At 33.6% G+C, this 21,950-nt stretch overlaps 1 protein-coding gene across 6 annotated transcripts in view; it reads left to right on the top strand.

Moving 5' to 3' along the window:
- Vps54 (VPS54 subunit of GARP complex) overlaps positions 1-21,950 on the top strand; it is a 109,915-nt gene that overhangs the window by 43,739 nt on the left and 44,226 nt on the right. For all 6 annotated transcript variants that reach the window (XR_010040580.1, XR_010040581.1, XM_063229509.1 and 3 more), the window contains exons 8-12: positions 4,847-4,973; positions 5,663-5,770; positions 14,109-14,164; positions 16,393-16,489; positions 21,038-21,378. Coding sequence is in view for 4 of the 6 variants with exons in the window: in XM_063229509.1 (XP_063085579.1) it covers positions 4,847-4,973; positions 5,663-5,770; positions 14,109-14,164; positions 16,393-16,489; positions 21,038-21,378 (729 nt within the window). In the remaining 2 variants the exon portion in view is untranslated. The remainder of the gene's footprint in view (positions 1-4,846; positions 4,974-5,662; positions 5,771-14,108; positions 14,165-16,392; positions 16,490-21,037; positions 21,379-21,950) is intronic.

The raw sequence follows: 21,950 nt of genomic DNA, 5'->3' as shown, positions 1-21,950 counted from the left end.
TGCTTCAAACTTGCCATCCTCCTCCCTCAGCATCTCAAGGAACTAAAATTATAGACATGCAGCTCTTCAGCTATTAAAATTTTTTGGTGAGGTTAACAATACATAGGCCATTGGTGTATCTATTGTCAAAGTAGTCAATATAAAAAGAATGATTAGAACAAGACATAAGTGCATCTTGTCAAACATTATAATTCTGTAGTTTGTGTTTTAGGATTTGTTTACACAAATCTCTTTCTTTCTCTCTCTCTCTGTAAAATCAGGTAACTCAAAATTATTTGATGTTAGTTTGTATCTTTCCTTTGTTATGTTAATCAAAATTTAAGAATGCATAAAATGAAGCTGGTCAAATTAAGACAATATCTGAGATCAGCTAGAACCTTGTATTGAAGATGTTATGCTGAAATGACAGACTTTTATTATTTTGATTCCCAAATATAGTATCAGTACATGTAATCCCATGGACTTCCTACCATAATTCTTTGTGGCAATATGCTGGTCACTGTTCATACTCCTAGTGTAACTGTCTAATCTTGCATTAAAAGGGTGCTATGATTGCTATAAAAACTACTTGAGGAGCAAGGAATGTTGAAGTTTTATATATGTATAAATTTATTTCCTACCGTATTGCTGTTTTGAAAAATAATCTTTATTATCAGAAACCCAAATATATGAAAAAATAAGGGAAATCATAGGAAAAAGATTTTCACTTATGACTTACCAACTCATGGCCAGCTTTGTTTTATCCCACTAATGCAGAATTATTTTGAATCAAATTCCAAACATTTATTATCCAGAAATATTTTATTGTATATTTTTTAAAGATAAGAATTTTTGAAAATAATTAATATTTAGATTTTCAGATAGCTCAGATTTTCAAATAGTGAGACAGTGTTCAAGCTTCCATTGGTCTCAGAATTCTTTTTTATGGTGTGCTTGTTGGAAACAGGTTCCAAATAATATCTATACAATATAATTCTTAATTTGTCTCAAGTGTCCTCTAAGTTATAGTTCCTCATTCTTCTCATTTTTTCCCTTTCAAAATATTTATTGAAGAAATTGAGGGGTTGTCATGTAGAGCTTTTTACATGTTTTGCCAATGAAATTCCCATGTTTTTCTACCCCATTTTCTGTAATCAGTAGTTAGATTTAAAGGCTTGATTAAACTTGAGTTTTGCTTTCTGGGAAGAGTATCTAGCAGGTAGTGGTATGTATTTTAATCAACATATATCTAGTTCTGTCTGTTGTGGTTAGTAGCCATATGATGATCATTGTCCCCTTTGCCTACCTTTTATTCGTTATGGGTTAAAAATCATAATATTCTAATTTTGTACTACCTTCTTCATTTATTAAGTAATACATTCCTATAAAATGGTATTTTTCTCCCATAAGAGCAACAAATGATCCTTTAACATAGGTTTGAATTGTGTGGGCCAGTTACATGTGGATATTTTGTTTTGGAGATATGTGGCAATTTGGGACAACTTGATGAATAGCATTGTTTTAACACTATTGAAAAAATTTAGAATAAGTCAAGTATGTCATGCATGCATAAATAACTATCTATGTAGATAATAGTCTGTTTTATCACCCACTATCACAAAACATACAAATCTATTATAAAAAGTTGAAATATATCAAAATTTGCACACAAAAGTTATAGGTGGTGCCATCCACAGAGAAATATAAGCATACATGAGGATGCAGTATTAAATCATAGTTACATAAAATAACTGTCATCCATGTGGTGCCATAATAATTTTGTAGCCATTTTAGGATGAAGAACTCAAGTATTTTGAGTGTCTGCTTAAAATGTCATGTGATGTGAACCATCTATGTGTGAGCAGTTCATCTTTCTAGTAAATTGTCAGTCACAGTAAAAAACAACCTTTCATGGTCCTTGCATAATTTTCACTGTACATAATGTATCCAGTATATAACATCTACTGTAATTGACTGTTTATGTTGTTGGCAAGATTTCTGGTCATCAGCAAGCTATTAGTAGTTAAATTTTTGTGGAGTCAAAATTTATACATAAGTCAGACATAATGGCATATGTGTATACTCCCAACACTCTAGGAGGCTGAGGCAGAAGGAGCTGCATCCCCTCATTTTAAACAAAACTTTTTGGGACAGGGTATAACTAAATTGCTGCAACTGGGCTCAGACTTGACATTATCCTACCTAAGCTTCTTAGAGTTCTGGGCTTACAAGATTGTAACACTGTGTGTAGCTGATTTTGACATGTAAGTATTGTCAAAAATGTAATGATGTATTAGAACTATGATAGATAGGCCGGGGATTTAGCTCAGCGGCATAAGCACCTGCCTGGCAAGCAGAGGTCATGAGTTCGATCCCTGGTACAAAAAAAAAAAGAAAAAAAAAGTTATACAGTTCAAAAGAAAAATCTCTTAAAGAATATTTAGAGGGATTTAGCATCTGTCCTAAGTCACTACTTTTTAAAAGTTTTAGTTCCTGTTTATCCATCTGTCCCTCATTTTAGAAACGTATTTGTACATTGTGTGTACTTATCCACCTTGCTTGTGTTGTTTGTTGGTTTTGCTGCTGGCATTAAACCTAGGGCCTGTGTATGCTAGGCAGTACTCTACCACTGAGTTCCCCGTTTTGTTACTTTTACAATATAATGTATCCTGGATTTTGTACCATGGTCTGCAGCATGCATTCTCAATGAAAGATATGATTGCCAAGAGGACAAAAATTGGTTATGAAGATTGCAAAATATCTATACAGTAGGTACAATATATTAAATAGTTATGACCCTCCAGAGAGCCACAATACATAAAAAGATACATAATATAGGATAATAAAATTTCATGAGAATGTGTGCAATAACGAAAAAAGGTTAAGAAACTGCCCTATAGCTACATATAGGTTTTTCTCAGTTCTTTTAAAAATATATAAAATAAATATTCCATGGTTTCTCTTAAATGACAAACCCAACTTATAAAGAGCAAAATAAAAGATAGATAATAGGAAGTAAGGAGATAGATCTTTTCCAAACAGGAACAGGATGAAGAGATGAGACAAGGGAAGGAGAGAAAGGGAACGAAAAAAGGGAATTAAGATGTGTTATATACACGTACCAACTCCACACAAGGAATATAAACAATATGTATTATAAACATATAGCATTTTATAAGAATGTTTTGTGATTTCTTTTAATTAGTTCCCTACTGGTCAACACTTGAATTACTTCTATTCATTATAGTCATGAGCAATACTGTGATGAATTTTTGACAGTGCATCTTATAGATTGCAAGAAATGAGATTCCTAGGTGAAAGGGTAATTCCTATGTAATTTTGCTAGGTAATGCCAGGTTCCTTTATGGTGATAGTTTGGTTTGTACAAATGGGTGTGTCCCAAATTAGTCCAGTGTGAGATGTTAATTCCTTTTGATGAGAAGCTTATAAATCTTGTAATTAGCTGTAAGAAATATAATTTCACTGAAAAAATACAGACTTACGGATTATTTCACTCCTCAGATTTGTTTCAGAATAATTACTACTTTTGCTTACCAAAATTGTTTATGAGGAGCAGTATACCTCTGTAAAGGCAAATGGTTATAACTGTTTTTAAAATGTATATATGCTGTCTTTGTCAGAAAGAAAAGTGCTAACATGAAAAGCTTTTTTTTCCAAGTAAATACTATATATGCGCATGCTTTTTAAAAGATTTGTTTAGTATAAAACTAAGTTTAAATGTTTAAAAATTATCCCCAAAGATGGAGCTTTTATTTAATTAGGGTTATTTATTTATTTATTTTTGTACTGGGGATTGAAATCATGATCACATGCTGCCCAGGCAGGTGCTTGGTTAGTTATTGTAGTGCTAGGGATTAATCTAGGACCATGATAGGCAAAAACGCAGACTGTTAGGTTTTTTGCTTTGTTTTTTGTGCCAGGGATAGAACTCACAACCTCATGTTTGTGAAATACGCACTTACGCGGCTGAGCTAAACTCCTGTCCAGACTGATAGTTTTTTAAAAAAAATTTAAAAACCATTTATAGGGCCGAGGATTTAGCTCAACAGCATAAAGCACTTGCCTTGCAGGCACATTGTCATGAATTCGATCCCTGGTACCCTCGCCCCTAAAAAACTATTTACAATAACAGATACATAAAAATTTAAGAAGTGTACTACTTAAAATATTTTTATTTCCTAGATTATAAAGGCATCTTTTCCATTGGCCTGTTTCACTTAAATTTTTGAAATACTTTGGACCGACCATGTTATCTGGGTTTTAGTTCCTCTTTTTATAGAGGTACTAAATTGTGTGGCAAAAATCCCTTTGTATATAAGTGCACTACTTCCTCATAAGTATCAGTCATGTGATTTCTCACAGCTTTCAGTTTAATAATCTGGAGGCTTGTATACAATAACTCACAGTAATCATGACAGAAATTGAATTGGGTCAGTCTGTACCTGTGGTCCTTTAAATTATTTATGTGTACCTAGAATACGGTCTTGTTGAAAATGTCTGGGGAGCTATCACCACGATGTTCAATTAATGACTAATGAAGAAAAGAGTTAAAATATCTAAATATTTTTTCTGAAAATAATCACAAAGTTCACCAAGTAACCAAATTTTGTAAAACACATTTATAATTTAGATGTTGAAGATAAAATAGAGAAAAACAGAAATTCGGAGATAAAGTGAAATTATTAAAGTTAGTTAGGCTTACTAGAGGGGTCTCCATTTTACTAAAACATCATGTTATTGTACAGGTATTCAGTTAGTAAAGCTTTGTCTTCTAATTTCCTTGAAAGTGGAGTGAATTTGTGATTATTAAATGAAAATATATGCATAACATTTTTCTTTTTTGTAGGCATTTGGGATCACAGCTTTGTGAATTAGAAAAACTGATAAGTAAAATGATGATTGCAGAATTTTCTACTTATTCTCACAGTCACTTAAATAGACCATTCGAAGATGATTGTCAAGTTTTAGAAGAGGTATATGTTTTAAACTGTGGCATGTGATGTTACTACTTAATGTTAATTAGGGTTAAGGCATGTATTGAAGAGTTTTATGTAAAGTGATTTTTATATGCCAAGTTACTACTCATTCAATTCATTGAATACCTTATGAAAAAACATTATGAACATGTTTTATGCATGTGCATGCATAAATATATCATATCCTAGCTCTACCTGTCTGGTAACTTCTCATTCTTATTCATTGCCAAGAACTAGTAGAAAAACTAAAAGGCCCCAACTAGTAACAGTATAAATAAAGAAATATACATTGAAAGTTGATTTTCATTTGAGAGCTTGAGAGTCTATATTATCATTCTAATCTTCTAGACCAAAATTTTTTTGTTTTTTTAAAAGTTAAGGGGCTAATTATTGGTCTGCATGGGTTGAGAATACTTTCTAATACTTCATGAAAACTAGGGCAAAAATATCTCGTGTTTTGTTCCCAAGCCAGCTTCATTTGATCCAGTATGATAGAATACGGTTTATCCATTTTAGAACAGAAATTTCAAAATCTGATAAGATTATTCAGAGGGTTTTTTAGACTTCTAGAAATACCATGTGCTGAATTGAGGTCTGAACAAAACCCTTAATGCTGAATATTCCTTTCTGTAAGTCAGATTGTTTCAAATTTAAAATGTGAAATTACATATTCTTCTCTTTAATAGGAAAGATTAGTATCGCTTATATTTGGACTTTTAAAACAAAGAAAACTTAATTTTTTAGAAATCTATGGTGAAGAAATGATTATTACAGCAAAGAATATCATTAAACAGGTAACTACGCATTTTTATTTTATATAGCCTATAATCTTCTTTTGACTTTATGTCATCTAGTAATTTACATAGGTTATAGTATAATCCTAACACTTGCTCATTTAAATATGGAAAAACAGAATAAAAACATAGCCCTGCCAGCCAAGATTATCACTTTAAGAATATTTCTACCTGTGGATCATTACTGATTTTTTAATTGTCACTGTCATAATGTGTGTGATTTTGAATATTCATTTCAGTTAAAATCAACATGTGTTTTCTCATGTTATTACACAGAACTTCAGAAGCATCAGTATTAATGATTTTTAAAATTTCATCGGTATTATGTTGGTTAAGTATGTGTGACCTTTCCTGTACTTTGAACATTTAGATTGTTTTCAATTTGATATCATAAATAATTCTATGGCAGATGTCTTTGGTGCAAAGTTACTTTTTTATAGTTAAATTTATTGGTACATTTAAAAATATACATGATGATCACATTCATCACAATTCTTTTTTTTTTACCCCATTCCTCTACCCTCCTTCAACCCCTCTTCCCCTCCTTATTTATAAAAGTTTTATTTCCATTTTTCCTTTTCTTGCTTTTTTTTTTCTTTTCTCTTCCTTTTTTTCTTCCAAGCTGCTCCTTAGTTCCCCTTCCTATTTGATAATATCTGGTATACGTTTTAGTCCTTATTTACACTTTGTTTCTTACAGTAGAGAGACAGTGTGATATTTACATGTGTGTATAATTTATTTCACTTAAGAGTATAATGTCAAGGTACAGCTATTTACTTAGAAATGTCTCAGTCTTATCTTTCTTTATGGATGAGTATTGTATAAAAAACTACTTCTTTTTTTTTGTTTTTTTTTTAAAAAAAACTACTTCTCTATCCATTCATCAGTTGATGGTCGTTTGGGCTGTTTCCAAGATTTCAGATGGCCATTTTTGAACTGAGTCTTTAAATTTGAGGTGTCTAATTTTTTTGAGTTCTTTATGTATTCTACATATTAGATCTTAAAGGAATAACTGTCAAAAATTTTTCCCACACTATGAGTTGTTTCTTCACTCTATTGGTGGTTTTGTTTGCTGTGCAAAAGCTTCTTAGAGATCCTAGTTGTTCTTTGTAATATTTCTTGTGCAATGGAGTTTTGTTCATAAAGTCTTTGCTTATACCTCTGTTTTCAATAATTCTACCTATTCTCTCTTCCAGCAGATTTAGTATTTCTGTTTTAATATCTAGATCTTTGATCCATCTTGAGTTTCATTTAATGCATGGTGAGAGACATGGATCTTTGGCACATGGAAAACCAGTTTTTCTGCTAAAGAAAATATCTTTCTTCCACTTAATGTTTGACCTCTTTGTCAAAGAGTGTGTTTGACTATGTTTGGCTGAGTGTGTTTGGAGTTGGATCTGCATCTCTAATCTCCTTAGGTCTGTTTTTATTTTTTTTGTTCGTTTGTTTGTTTGCCACTACCATGCTGTTTTTATCATAGTAGCTTTGTAGTATAATTTCAGGTCACGGGTTGTGATGCCCCCAGCTTTACCTTTGTTGCGCATAGTTGTTTTTGTTACTCTGGGTCTCTTCTGGTTTCAAATACATTTTAGTATGGTTTTCTCTAATTCTGTGCTGTTGGCATTTTGACCAGGATCACGTGAAATCTGTGTAACAATTTTGGGAGAATGGACATTTTTACTATATGGGCTTTTCCTACCCAAGAGCAAGGGATAACTTTCTGTTTTCTGATATCTTTCTGTTCCTTTTTCAGAGTACTGTAGTTTTTCAATGTAAAGATGTTTTACTTCCTTTGTTCGGTTGATTCCAAAGTGCTTCAGTTTTTTGGATGCTATGGTGAAAGTTGTTGTTTCCCTAATTTCTTTCTTAATGAATCTATTATTTGTATTAAGAATGATACTGATTTTTGAGTGTTGACTTTATATCCAGCTACACAACTGACTTTCATTATTAAATCTAGGCGTCTTTTGGTGGAGTTCTTGGGGTTCTCTATGTAGAATATCATGTCATCTACAAATAATGATAATTGAACTTTTTCTTTTCCTGTGTTTATTCCTTTTATTTCTTTCCGTTGTGTCCTTGCTCTGGCTAATGTTTCCAGAACCATATTGAATAGGAATGGTGATAGTGGAATCCTTGTTTTGCTCCTGATTTTATAGTGAAAGCTTTCAGTTTTTGATCATTTAGTATGATGTTGGTTGTTGGTTTGTCATAGATTTTATCAAACAGAGATAAAGGGTTTTTATCATGAATGAATATTGGAGTTTGTCAGATGCTTTTTCTGCATCTGTTGAGATAATCATATGATTTGTGTTTGGCTCTGTTGATATGGTGTTTTACATTTATTGCTCTGCATCTGTTGAACCATCCTTGCATCCCTGGAATGCATCCTTGGTCATGGTGTGCAGTCTTCTGGATGATTTGCTGCATTATTTGCCAGTGTCTTATTGAGGATTTTTATGTCTATGTTCCTTAGGGAGATTGGCTTGTAGTTCTCTTTTTTGGTTAGGTCCTTCTCTGGTTGTGGTATAAAGGTAATGTTTTCTTTTAGGAATGGCTTTGAGAGTATTATTTCCCTTTCAATTTCATTAAAGAGTTTGAGGAGTAATGGCATTACATCTTCTCTAAATTTATTGTAGAATTCAGCAGTGAGTCCACCAGGACCTGAGCTTTTTTTTTTGTTGGAAGGTTTTTAATTACATCTTCATATTAGAATACAGGTTCTTGAATTCGATATCTTCTGAAGTTCTGCAGGATCTCTTGTGATTGCATTTTTTTTCATTCCTAATTACATAGATTTGAGGTTTTTTTGTTTTTGTTTTTTTGAATCAGGGTCTTGCTATACAGTTCAGAATGGCCTTGAACTTCTGTTGTAGCACAGGCTGACCTTGAACTCACAGCGATATTTCTTCCTCAGTCTTCCCTTTATTTTTTTAAGTAAGATTGGCTAAGTGTCTGTAATTTTTATTTATTTGTTTAAAGAACCAACTCTTCAATTCATTGATTCTTTGTATTGTTTTCTTAGTCATCACTGCATTACTTCTTGCTCTGATCTTTATAATTTCTTCCTTTGTATAAGCTTTGGGCTTCATTGCTCTTTTTTCCAGAAGCTTGAGGTTCAACATTAGATTGTTTATTTTGAGTTCACTCTGTTTTCCTGAGGTGAGAGCTCACCATTATTAATTGCCCTCTTAAGACTTTCATCATATCCTATAAGTTCTGGTATATAGTAGTGGCATTATCATTTAATTTTACATACTGTTTAATTTCATCTTTAATTTAATATTGACCCATCGGTTGTTTAAGAGGATGTTATTTAGTTTCCATCAGTTTATGAAGTTTGTGTGGTTTCTTTGCCATGGATTTCCAATTTCATTGCACTATGATCTGATAATATGCATGGGATAACTTTAATTCCTTTGCATTAACTTGAGCATTTTCTGTGAGCCCCAATATGTGATCTCTATTGGAGAAAATGTATATTCTGATGTTGTGGGTTGGAGCACTCTGTAGACATCTACCAAATCCTTTTTTCACAGATTTGGTTCAATTCTAATATTTCTTTGTTGTTGTTGTTTTTTTCTAGTTTGTGACGGTGGGGGATTAAGATCCCCCACTATAATGGTGTTAGTGCTTATTTGATTTTTCATGTCTTAATAGTTATGCACTAGTATTTGGTACATATGATTGTTATCTCTTCTTGGAATTTTCCTTTGACAAGTGTGTAGTGATCTTTGTTTATTTTGATCAGTCTTGGCTTTTAGTTGACTTTGTCTGCAAATAGAATAACTACCCTGACTTGTTTCTGGGCTCTGTTTGCATGAAACATTGTTTTCTGTCCTTTGACTTTCAGTCTGTAAAGTTTTTAGTTAAATGTGTTTCTTTTTTGCAGCTTGTTTCTTGATCCATTCTGCTAGCATGTTTCTTTTGATTGGTGAATTGAGACTCTTTACATTGATGGTAATAACTGATATGTATTGGCTTATTCTTGTTATATTATTTTCCTGTTGTCGGTTTCCTGTCTTTCCCCTCTGTTTAATTGCTTGCCTTGAGTGGTGGCTTCTTTCTAGAAGTTGGGATTCTTGGAATTCTGGGGTTTTTTTCTAAAATATGTTTCAGAACATTTTGTAGAGGTGGCTTGGTGGTCTTGAGTTTCTTCAGTTGTTCGTCGTGGAAATATCTTATTTTTCCATTTATTTTGAAAGATAGTTTTGCAGGATACATCAATCTGGGTTGGAGATTGTTTTCTTTCAGGATTTGAAATACTTCAAACTCTTCTTGCCTTCAGGGTATGTGTTGAGAAATCTGTAATTTTGATGAGCTTTCCTTTGCAGGTGACCTGTTACTTTTCTCTAACTGCTTTTTAATATTCTTTAATGTTCTTGTGGTGAATTTCTGGAGTCTTGATTATTATATGCCTCAGTGTAGGTTTATTTTGGTCATGGCTATTGGAGTTGTATATCAAATTTTTTTCCATTCTTGGGAAGTTTTCTGCCATTACTTCTGTGAAAAGGTATGTTATAGCATTTGTATTGTCTCCTGCTTTCTCACTGATCTGATCAATGTTATGTTCTTTGCAACATTTTGCAGCTGTTGGGTTGATTTTTCGTGGTCATTTGCTATTAAAAAAATCTTTTTGTGATAACTAACTGCAATCTTCTCTTCTAGATATGATATTCTGTACTCATCTTGGTTCAGTTGGCTGCATATACTTTGGAAATGTATATTGAATTTTTAATCTCTTAGATACCTGTTTATATCTGTTTCATGCTTTCCATTTCTTTCCTCTTTTGAGCATTCATGGTTCTCATCATTTTCCTAAGCTCCTCTGTATTTTTCTCTGTGTCCACTCTAGATTCACTAAGCAATTCCTTCATTTTGATCGTCTCTTTTTTTACCTGGTAGATTGTTTTTGATCTGATTTTCTCGATAGCCTCATTCATCTATTTCTTTTCTTCTACTGATACCATTCAGAAAATTCAGGTGGGTGGCTTCTGATTTCCTCTCTCTTGTTTTCTCCTCGACTTGTCATGGGTGGAGTGGAGGTCTGGGGTTGCATTTTACTTCTATGACTTGTCATTTTCTATATTTGAATTTTAATTCATTTTCTGTGTTGATGCTTATAAAATTCTTATGGTAGATCTCTTTTATTACTAGTATTGTGGCCTCTGTAGACAATGTCTGTTCTTCAGAGATGTCTTCTGGGTGTGGCTGGTTCTGGTCTTTGTGTCTGTCCCAGGATCCTACCTTCTCAATTTATTAGGGTTGAGAACTTGCTATCTGTTTGGCTCACCACCCAGTCTTTTGGTACTGGACTATGATGATGCCCCCAGATAATCACAGTGTTGTTACACAAAAGAGAACAATGGATTAAACAGATATTACATCCTGGCTAAAGTGATACAATTAGTATTAATAAAAGTATCAAACACGGCCTAGGAAGTGAAAAACTGTGGTAACTATCAATTTGGTACTTTTCAACATAGGAACATAATCTACAGTTTTACAGCAAATTCTGACCTAAACCAGGAATTTGTATGTAGTGACTTTCCCCTCAGTACAGTGATTTTTGCCCCTTATGGTGGTGGGGGAACTGAATTTAAGAGGGAGAGGATACAAAATAGAGATCAAAGAAGAGACATAATGAGAGCAAGGAAATAGAACAAAGGAAGATCTCTCAAGTTTTGGGAAACTGGAGGACAAGAGAGAGAATGAAGGAGGAAGCAAAAGCATATCAAAGTGAACCAGAAAGACTGGAGGCCTTGTTCACTCACATGAAAATATTTAAGAAAGACAGTTGAGAGAAAAAAAAAATGAACAAAATAAACAATGAAGTAAATAAGTAAGAAAATAAAAACTTAAATACCACCCCCCCAAAAGACAAAAATGAACACAAAGAAGAGAAAAATAATAATATTTCTCTGATGTCTACAGTTCTATGGTATTGTCCAAGTCAGAGTCTAAAACTGTGCTGGTAGTCCTGCCAAGTCTGCTGTAGGATTAGTGTTGGGTGTGAGGCTGGTCTTGGCCAACAGATATGGAGGCTGGGGCCAGTCTTCAGCCAGCAACTTTATGTCTTGGTCAGCTTAGGTCTCCTTACCATGTTTGTCTCTGCCTTGCCCTCCCAGTTGCCGTGGCACCTTCAGACAGAGACACTCTGAGGCTGCTCCCAGTCCTTGCGGAGCTTCCTCTGTTCCACTGCCATTGCACTGTCTCCTCTCATGCTGCTGGTCACAGGATGGGGAAAGTGCTGTTGGTAGACTCACCACCCCTACCAAGGCTGTAGAGGCAAATCTAGCCTGCTTGGTCCTGCTTTTTTCTCCTCTCTAACAGGGAGTGCTGACTTTCCACTCCTTGCCCTGACATAGACCAAGGCTGCTTAAATCCTGTTTGTGTCCCTCTCTCACATCACAGACCTTTAACCTTGTTGTTCCTAGAGGTTCCAGTTAGCTGATGTGATGCACAACAAAAAGAAGAAGCATTTAAAAAAAAAAAAAAAAATTGGCAGCTCATGGAGAAGGATCAGCTTCCTGCTCACTTGCCCCTGTGAATGCATGCAAAATTTGCTGCCTGGCTACAATAGATTGTGTTTGAAGGAAGGCAAAAGAGGCTAGGGGCCTTAAATCCTAAATTTATCCTGTGTAGCTTGTTTGCCACACTGGTGCAGCCCATCAACTCTTTAGGAAACTTCCCAGAATGGCAGCTCCTGTTTCGTGCACAGGCAGATTTCCCACAGGCAGTCCTGTGGTCTGTCCCATCATTTTATAAAGTCCTATGCCTTTGCTCTTTTGATCTACAACTCACTTATTTCAGATTGATTTTGGTATCAGGATATATATCTTTCCCTTTCTTCCAATTACCTATAATTTTAGATGATTTTCTCTGAATAACTCCAACATAAGTCTGCCTCTGTTCAGCCATGCTGAATCACTCAAGTCCGTTTTTCTTATAAGTTTCTTAGACTGATTTCCAAAAGGTGAATTATTGGCCAGAAAGTAAGAAGTATTTTAAATTGTTTGATACGTTGAACTGGATTGCTCCTTAAAATCTTTTGCCAATTTATACTTCTACCAGAAGTAGGTAAATGTTAATTTCCTTTTTACTTTGATACATAGGAAATTATAAACTAAAATGTTTTGTTTTCCCTGATCTTTTTTTATTCTGATAAGTCTCATCTAATGATTTTTCAGTTTTTCTATATGTGAAAAAGGCTTAATTGTTATCATTAGGTTGAATGTACATTTATGAATTTTTAGTGTTCGTACAAATTTTTAAAATTTGCAATCACCTTCTGTTACAACCCTCTCAAACGCTGATTAAGACATTGTATTTTTAAATTGATATAACCATTTTGGAAAACTTAGCAGTATCTACTATGCACACATTATGAACCAGTATGTCTATTCATAAATATTCATACAACAAATTCTTCCATAAGTTCGCCAAAACACAGTGGAATAATGTTTACAACATTACTTGCTAAAAAAAAAAAAAAAATCAAGCTCCATCATCTGTAGAAAGAATAAATAAAATTGTGGTATATTTATACAGTGAAATACTATACAGCAATGAGAATAAGTAAATTATTCAGAACTACATAAATGAACATTACAGACAATGTGAAAGCAAAGAAGCCAGAGTAAATAATATATGAGTCCACTGTATAAAATTCAAATAAGAAAAATCAATGTACTGTTTAGAAACAAGATAGTATCTTTTTAGAGGAAGCAATAGATGGGCAGAGAGCTGGAAAGGGGAACTTGGGCACTGATACTGTTGAGTTTCAAATGCTGAGTTTGGTTGAAGAGATGTATTGCATTTGTAAAGAAGTACTATATTACCAACATAGCTTATATGATCTTCATATATTTCATATATTATGTATATTTTAAGCAAAAATTTTAACATCACGTCTAAATATTCATTATCTAAATAGTAAAGCATTTATAGTATGAAGTCTCAGCATTTATTATTCTAAATTTTAAAACTGTTGCTTGCTATTGAAAGAAAAACCTCCATATGCATTTCTTTTGGGACATTAATATCAGAGTTATACTTTGTTTTTAAGTATTAGATTTCTGTATTTCTATTTAGGATTTTGAGTAGTTCGAATGAGAGATTTTGATTGTTATAGTTGAAGCATACTCTAAAATAATTAATACGGTAGCAGTAATGCTTCAGTTTTTCAAACACCATAAGGTACGTATAAGAGATATTTTAAAAATCTGGTAAATTGATTATTATAGTCAACAAGTCCTTTTTAATTTACAGATGAAGCATTCAGTTTTTAGGATTCTGAAGAATTAATCGAATTGTTTTTGTTTCTTAAATTTTGCAGTGTGTGATTAATAAAGTTTCACAAATAGAAGAAATAGACACTGATGTTGTTATGAAGTAAGTATTAATATATAGGTTGGTAGTTTTCACTTAGGAAAAGATGCCAGTTATTCTAATTTTGTTAGGGTATTAGTGGTTGAGGTATGGGACAGGGTGTAATAAAATCATAAGTGACACAGGGCACTATCTTTGAGAGACAAGGGAATTAAATTAACAGGATTAAGGAGAAAGGTAAAAGTTGTGTCCTTGCGTAGAGGATAATAATCATCCTGAAGTAACTTTCCAGGAGAGCACTGTAGTTGAGTACCATAGTATAGGCCTCCATCTGTGGGAGATACACTCCAATGCCCCAATTGAATGCCTGAAGCCACAGATATTACCAAACCCTACATATGTCACATTTTTCCCTATGGTCCCCAAAGTGCTGCCATATAACACCAGAGTTAATCTTCCTTTCCATGTTCTATATCCTCATGGTTTTTTGTGTCACTGCTCTTGTGCTGTGGGGACATTATTATTTTAACACAAGTATTACAATATTAAACCAGTTGATCAGAAAACTAAAACGGCTACTAAGTGACTGTGGGCAGGTAGTAACATGGATATACTAGGCAAAAAAATGCTTCATGTTCTGTGTGAGAAGCAGTTTGGCAGAAGGCATTATGTTATTCTGAATGGCACATAGGTTAAAACTTACGAATTTCTTATTTCTGGAATTTTTCATTTAATATATTTTACTGGATTGACTGGACAATTACTGCTACAGAATATGAAACAACAGAGCCCTTGTCAGGGCTCCTCATTGGCTAAATCCATTAGGTTGCCCTCACAGGACAAAGAAGAGGGTGGAAAAGGAATGAAAGCTAAGATTCAAAGCAGGACAACTGAAGATAATTCATATAGCAAGAATAGAAAGTATTAAGTTTAAAGTATTTAGCTATATAATTAAAACTGAATTCTAATTGGATTTGAGGTTTGAGGAGTTTAATATTTGATTTTGAACTCAGTCTTTTGTTTTTGTTTTTGTTTTGAGCCTTGACAATTCTTTTTTTTTTTTTAATTTCTTTCTTTCTTTGGTACCGGGGTTCAAACTCATGACATTGTGCTTGCCAGGCAGGCTGTTGTGCTGCTAAGCTAAGTACCCCGTCAACAGTTCTTACATTTTGAGAAAAATAGTATGTTTTGACTGAACTTTTCATTCATGTGGGTATTTAACTTTATCAGCTGGCCTAGGATATGAATACTAATATGGACACAGTGAAGCTTCTTGGGGGAAACCCACAGAATGGAGACCATAATGTGTTAATTTTTAGCCCATTTTTGATGAAAACTCAGTTTCAGAATTAGTTGAAGCAAAATAGATCCAAGTTAAGGACTAAGTAGGAATTAAGATAGGAAATGATAGTAATTGGAAGACATAAGTCAGTGGAACTGTTAGAAACTCAATGGATATGAAGAGTTAGTGACTTTTCTGTAGAGAATTTTCTCAATTTAATGTAGAGAACTTCCTCTATATCCAGTATGACAGTATTTTTTGAGAGTAAACTATTGGGTACAGCAATATTCATGAAAATTTTAGAGTAATAAGTTACTTAATGCTATAAAATATTTTATGAAGGTATTTTACATTAATTATTCTTTGAAGTTATTGATATCAACTATCAAAATAATGGTATTTGCTGATATGTGATAATTTTTAATGTGCCATGCATTGCTGTACATATTTTTTATTAACTCATTTAATACTTATAATAACCATGTGTATAGACTGTTTTTTCCCCATGTTAAGGCAAGAAAATTGGAGAACATAGGTACAAAGAAACTTGACAATCACATAGCTAGTAATCCCAGCAAGCTGCTGGAGTTTTGAACTGAGGCAGTGTGGCCACATTACTTTTTGTATGTGGGAAAGTATTTTTTAGTTTGTGGTAAGAAAAGTAGGTTATTAAATTTGTTAAGGAAGATGTTAATTTCTATTTTTATTCCAGAAGATACCCTTACATTTAACAAAAAGTGGCTTATGTCTTTATGATTTGTTTCTTCAATGGTCACATGGAATTGGCATATTATAAGATTTGCTAGTATATTTGATTAGATTAGTTTTTAAAAATATTTAAAGAAGTAGGAGTTGTTTGGCAGTTGACCTCTTTAAGATTGGATGATTTTAGTTAGAAATCTAGATAAAGTATTTTATTCTTATCACTCAAAAGTATGTTTTCCTTCAGTTTGGAAATGTTATCATATTAGCTCTAAGGCGACATTTTTTATGTTTAATTTTTTTCTAGGCTAGCAGATCAAATGAGAATGTTGAATTTTCTCCAGTGGTTTGATCTATTAAAGGATATTTTTTCTAAGTTTACAATTTTCCTACACAGAGTTAAGGTAAGCTTATGTGTAAGTTTGTCCAGAATATTCCTAAAATTCAGCCAGCTTTCTGGAATAAAACATAACTTTTTGTTTTTGTAATTTTTCTAAAGAGGTTTATTTTTAAATAAGATTGAAGTGCCTTGAAATATTTTAGGAACTACTATAATTTTAAACAAGTAGTATGTGGAAAAGAACACTTGCCACAGAACATTTTTTTCAAAAGAAAGATGTTACAGGCTATGATACACATTGTTTGGAATTACTAATATGCCATAGTTATGTTTCAGTATGAAGGAATTATTGAATGTGACAGTTAAAGGGAGCCATTTATGAAATTTGATATTGTTGGTGTTACAAAGTGTGAGAAGTGTGCTGTATGTGCTAGTTAATATCTCTAGACTTTCCTAAGTGCTGTGGTAAATCATCTCAGGGACTTTGTTACCTCTCTATGTCATGGTTTATCCTTATTTACATAGGAGCAATGCTAAGTCACGTGTAGAAGTGCTTCAGACTAAACCAGAAAAAATTTCATTGTGCTTAATTTAGATTGCTTGGGATTAGTGTGCTTAAAAATATTGATCCTACTATTGATAGTAATAGGCAACAGACCTTTTTGTATGGATGGATTATTCAACAATTAGGCCCTGTTTTCAGTTTTCATACATTTCTGTGACTTTTATCATCATATTTCATTTATTATTGCATGTCTGGATATACAGAACTCCTAAATAGTGTAGTATATATTTGATGAAGTTTTCACCAGTAATTTTTAAAGTAGCTATGCCTTTAGGCCCTACGTTTATTAAAGTAAGTAAAATTATTGTCTGATGCAAGTATAGTATGGAGATTATAATTTGGCATAGCTATAATCCCACATTTTCACATTTGAAGTGTGTAATATTTAAATAGAACATCTATAAATGTGATTTGAAACTGTCAAATATGATATTTATTTGAAAAAAGCTTGTGATGTTACTGAAAATTAATGGTAATTACAAGCTATTCATTTTAATGGAAGAATTTTTAAATTAAAATTAGTTCTATGTAGATTATTAGATTATAGGCCCATTTAAAATTTGTGTTACTTTGTTTTCCCCTAGATTTTCCTTAAAAAGGCATTATTTTTTATATTCGAAAGAGTTCTTTTGCATCTTTATTTGTAGCACTGGAGATTAAACCAGTGTCTCATGCATGTTGTACTATTAAACTATGTACCCAGCCCTTTGTTTTGTTTTTTAGTAGTATTTACTGTATTACAGGAATAAATAGTATTTGAATTGCTTGTTTAATTTGTCAGAGTTAATAATTTGCTAGCCTACATCCTTATGTTTATTTTTAAAAAACAAAGTATATTTATGTATCATTTTAATATTAAAGTAAATATTTTAAAATGACATTAAAGCATAAAATTCAATCTAGCACATCTCAGTAATATTTTGAATGGATTGAATAATAAAAGATTAGAATCTAAAAACTTACGTTTGAGTGACTATTAATTACTTGAGATAATGCTTCTCTTCCTCTTCCTCTTCTCCACTCACCCTTTTTCTTACCTCTTTCTTCCACTCCTTTCTGCTCCTTTTTATTACTAGGATTTAATCTAGGGCTTTCAGAATGAGCTCCATCCCCAGTCCTTTTTATGTATTTTATTATGAGTCACAATCTTGCAAAATCCCTGTTATCCAGACCAGACTCAAACTTGCTGTCCTCTTACCTCAGCCTCTCAGAGTGATGAGATTAAAGATGTATAACACCTTGCTCTACCAATAAATAATTCTATTATACTTCACTAGAAGCAAGTGCTATGATAAAGGGACCCAGAGTTACTTTCTTTCTGGAGATAATACCTATTTTAAAAAATATAATGATAAGAAAGAAGAAAATGAAAAAAAAATGGTGTCTAGATTTTGGTAGTTAAACCTGAATTTTGACTGCATTTGGATCACTTTATGTTACTCATGCAACCTTCAAACTTCAAGTCTAATAACTGCAGAAAAAACCCTAATAATCTCTGAAATGTTCATTTCACAAAGGGCTAATAAAGATCAGCTCAGGAGGATCACAAGTTCAGAAGCTAGTAAGACCCCACCTTTTACAGGCTCTAGAGTCTAAAAGTGAAACACTGCTAAAACTATTAACATGGTGAGGCCTTGGGTTGAATTGCCAGTACTTCTAAATAAACAGCATCAAGAGTTGGGCAACTCTTTGAGAATAGAGCCTTAATGAATTAGTTCCCTGAGATTTGTTTCACAATACCCAGTCATTTGCACTCATAGGCCGCTACAGCCATGATCCAAGGGGGCCCAGCCATGACTTGAGTGGTTGAAAGGCCTGGTATCATGCACATCATCTTGGTTTTATAGGCATGCAAAATGTAGGATTGTAGAGCCAGAGAGAATTCCACCCAGATTTTTGAGGAAGGCCTGGAAGGTCAGGATTGTGTCCCCTGAGGGGGTCATGCATAAAGCCATGGGAGTGAAGCCAAAAGTGTGTTAGAGACCCAAGAAATTAGAGAAGCCGCTAATATGAAACATCTGTGGAAAACCACAAGTCAGTGAGTAGAGCCACTCCAAGACAGAATCCATGAGGGTTATCTTTTTGATTTTACAAGGACACAGCTGATGTTTGCTCTGAGTCTCAGAGGAGACTCTGGACTTAGAGACTTTTTAACATTGCTGAAACTGTTAAGACCTTGGCAACTTTTAGAGATAGGCTAATTGCATTTTGCATAAAGAGATATCCTTAAATTTTGGGGAGGGCATGGGAAGAATGTTATGGTTCAGATCAAGAGTGTCAACTGGGTGTGGTAGCATAAGCTTATAATGCCAGCACTCTGGAGGCTGAGGCAAGGAAGATTGCTGTGAGTTTAAGGCCAGTTTAGGCTACATAGTGAGTTTAAGGCCAGTCTGAACTATATAGCAAGAACCTGTCTCAAAAAGAAGGCCCAAAACACAAGAGAATATCCCTCAAAGGCCTTATGTGCTCATAGGCAGGGCTTTTGGAAGCCAAGTGAACTGTGGTAGGAGTATGACATCTTGCTCTTAGGAGGTGGGGCCTGCTCAGAGGAGGCAAGGGGAGTCTGTCTCCCTCTTCATCTCTTCTTTCTTTGCTTTCTGGCTGCCATGCTGTGAACAGCCTTCCTCTGCCCAGGCCCTTTCACCATGCTGCTTCTGAGTTTAAGCCTGTCAAATACAGACTACAATTCCTAAAGCCAAATCAAAATAAACTTTAAATTGAAGGTATTAGACATACAGTGTCCCAGTGGTAAGAAAGTGATTAAAACAGCAATTTAATGAGACCATCTTATTTAAAAAAAAAAAAAAAAAAAAAAAAAAGGAAAAGTGCTTGCTATAGATACAATTCAGTATCGAGGTCCTGGATTCAGTCCCTAGTATTCCCAAAATTAATTAATTAATTAAAAAATAACATTATAAAGACTGGGGGTATACCTTACTAGTAGAAAGCTTACTTAGCATGGTGAGGCCTTGGGTTTAATTGCCAGTACATCTAAATAAACAGCATCAATTCATTCATGAAGTGGAGCTCTTATGACCTAATTACTTTCCTCCAGGCCCTACCTCTTTTTTTGATATATTTTACTGAGATAGGAATCTAATCACTTATGGTCTAAGAAAACTCATTAAAAAATCAAATATAGTCAAATGTTAAAGATTGATTTTGAAACTTTATAGCTATACCTGTTTTTTTGCATATGAGCTCTCCAATATAAAATCATATGCTGGAGGCTGGGAGTTTAGCTCAGTGACACAAGCACCTGCCTGGCAAGCATGAAGGCATGAGTTTGATCCCTGGTACCAAAATAAATAAATAAAAAAATAAATAAATAAAATCATGTCCGCAGGCCTGAGTGTGCTGGTACATGCCTATAATTCCAGCACTCGGGAGACTGAGCAGAAGGATTTCTATAAGCTTGAGGCTAACCTGGGCTGCACAGTGAGTTCAGGACCAGTCTGTACTGTATAGTAAGACCCTGCCTCAAAACCAAATAAAACAAAGCAAAACAAAACAACAACAAAAAATCATATTCACAACTCAATAACCATAAAAATATTCAGCACAGTTTGCTTAACTGTAAGCTGTTGGAAGCTACTAGTTTGGGTAACAACTTTTTTTTTTCAGGCTCTCAATAGCTATTATGCACACTTTTGTTAGAAGAGAGGTTATTATGAGAAGAGGAAAGGGATAGAAAGGAAAGAAGAGGAGAAAAAGATGATCAAAGCATGTTGTGTGCATGTAAGAAAATGTCACAAACTTTTTTCTGTATAATAAAATTCACTTTTGGTGACTTCAAGTATAAGATTTTGTGTATCTGTAAGTATGTGTGTGTATTATTGACAATTGAACACATGTTTTTTGTACTGTACTACATCCTCATCTTTTTGTTTTTTTAATTTTGAGTTATGATCTTGCTAAAGCTCTGAGTCGTCAAGGCTGGACTTGAATTTGTTATCCTCCTTGCCCCACCATGTCTGGGTTAAGTGTAAGATATTTTAAATTCTTTAAAAAATGTTTCTTTCTTCCTCTTTCTATTTCTCCTTGCAGGCGACATTGAATATCATTCACAGTGTTGTTCTCTCAGTTCTTGAAAAAAACCAAAGGACTAGAGAATTGGAGGAGATTTCACAGCAGAAGAATGCTGCAAAAGATAATTCACTGGACACAGAAGTGGCTTATTTAATCCACGAAGGCATGTTTATAAGTGATGCATTTAATGAGGGTGAATTAGCAACTGTAGCAGTTGACACTACCTCTCAAAGAAATGTATCTCCAAATAGTGAGCCCTGTAGCAGTGATTCGGTATCTGAACCAGAATGTGCTACTGATTCTTCATCCAGTAAAGAGCATACATCGTCATCTGCTACTCCAGGAGGTGTGGATATTGTGTGAGTATAATGGCTAAATAGACAGGCTTTTTAAATCATTTATTAATAGTTTTAGTACAATTAAATATTCAATTTATTTAAAAACCATGTAGATTTTCATCTTGGAATTTAACAAAAATACGTTGTTTGAAATATCTCTTTTTGGCATAAGAGGTAATGGAGAACTTATACAATTTCAAAGCTAAAAAGTTTTAACTTACTAAATTATTTAATTAAATGCCCTTAAATCAGTGATATAGTAACTGATGCTTGGAGCACTTACATGATTTACTTAAAATCACTAAAGCAGAACATTTGTGGGCCTAGATGGGTTGTTATTTTGTTCTTTGTTCTTTGTTATGATTGTATTATATATAGTGAAGATCTGTTCGGTTTGCTTTTTTTTTTTGTAATGGTGGTACTGGGGATTGAATTTCACTAAGCTACATTGCCAACTGTTCTTTTATTTTTTATTTTGAGACAATGTCTTGATAAGTGACCAGGTTGAGCTTGAATTTGTAGTCCACACCGCCTTATCTTCCCAGAGTACATTGCAGGCATGTACCACCAGACTTGACTGATTTGCAACTTTG

The sequence above is a fragment of the Cavia porcellus genome, unplaced genomic scaffold, assembly GCF_034190915.1.
Source record: "Cavia porcellus strain 051 isolate PalLab524CR breed Dunkin Hartley unplaced genomic scaffold, mCavPor4.1 scaffold_18, whole genome shotgun sequence".
In the NCBI taxonomy this organism is placed as follows: Eukaryota; Metazoa; Chordata; class Mammalia; order Rodentia; family Caviidae; genus Cavia; species Cavia porcellus.
This window is presented reverse-complemented; position numbering and strand designations above follow the sequence as displayed.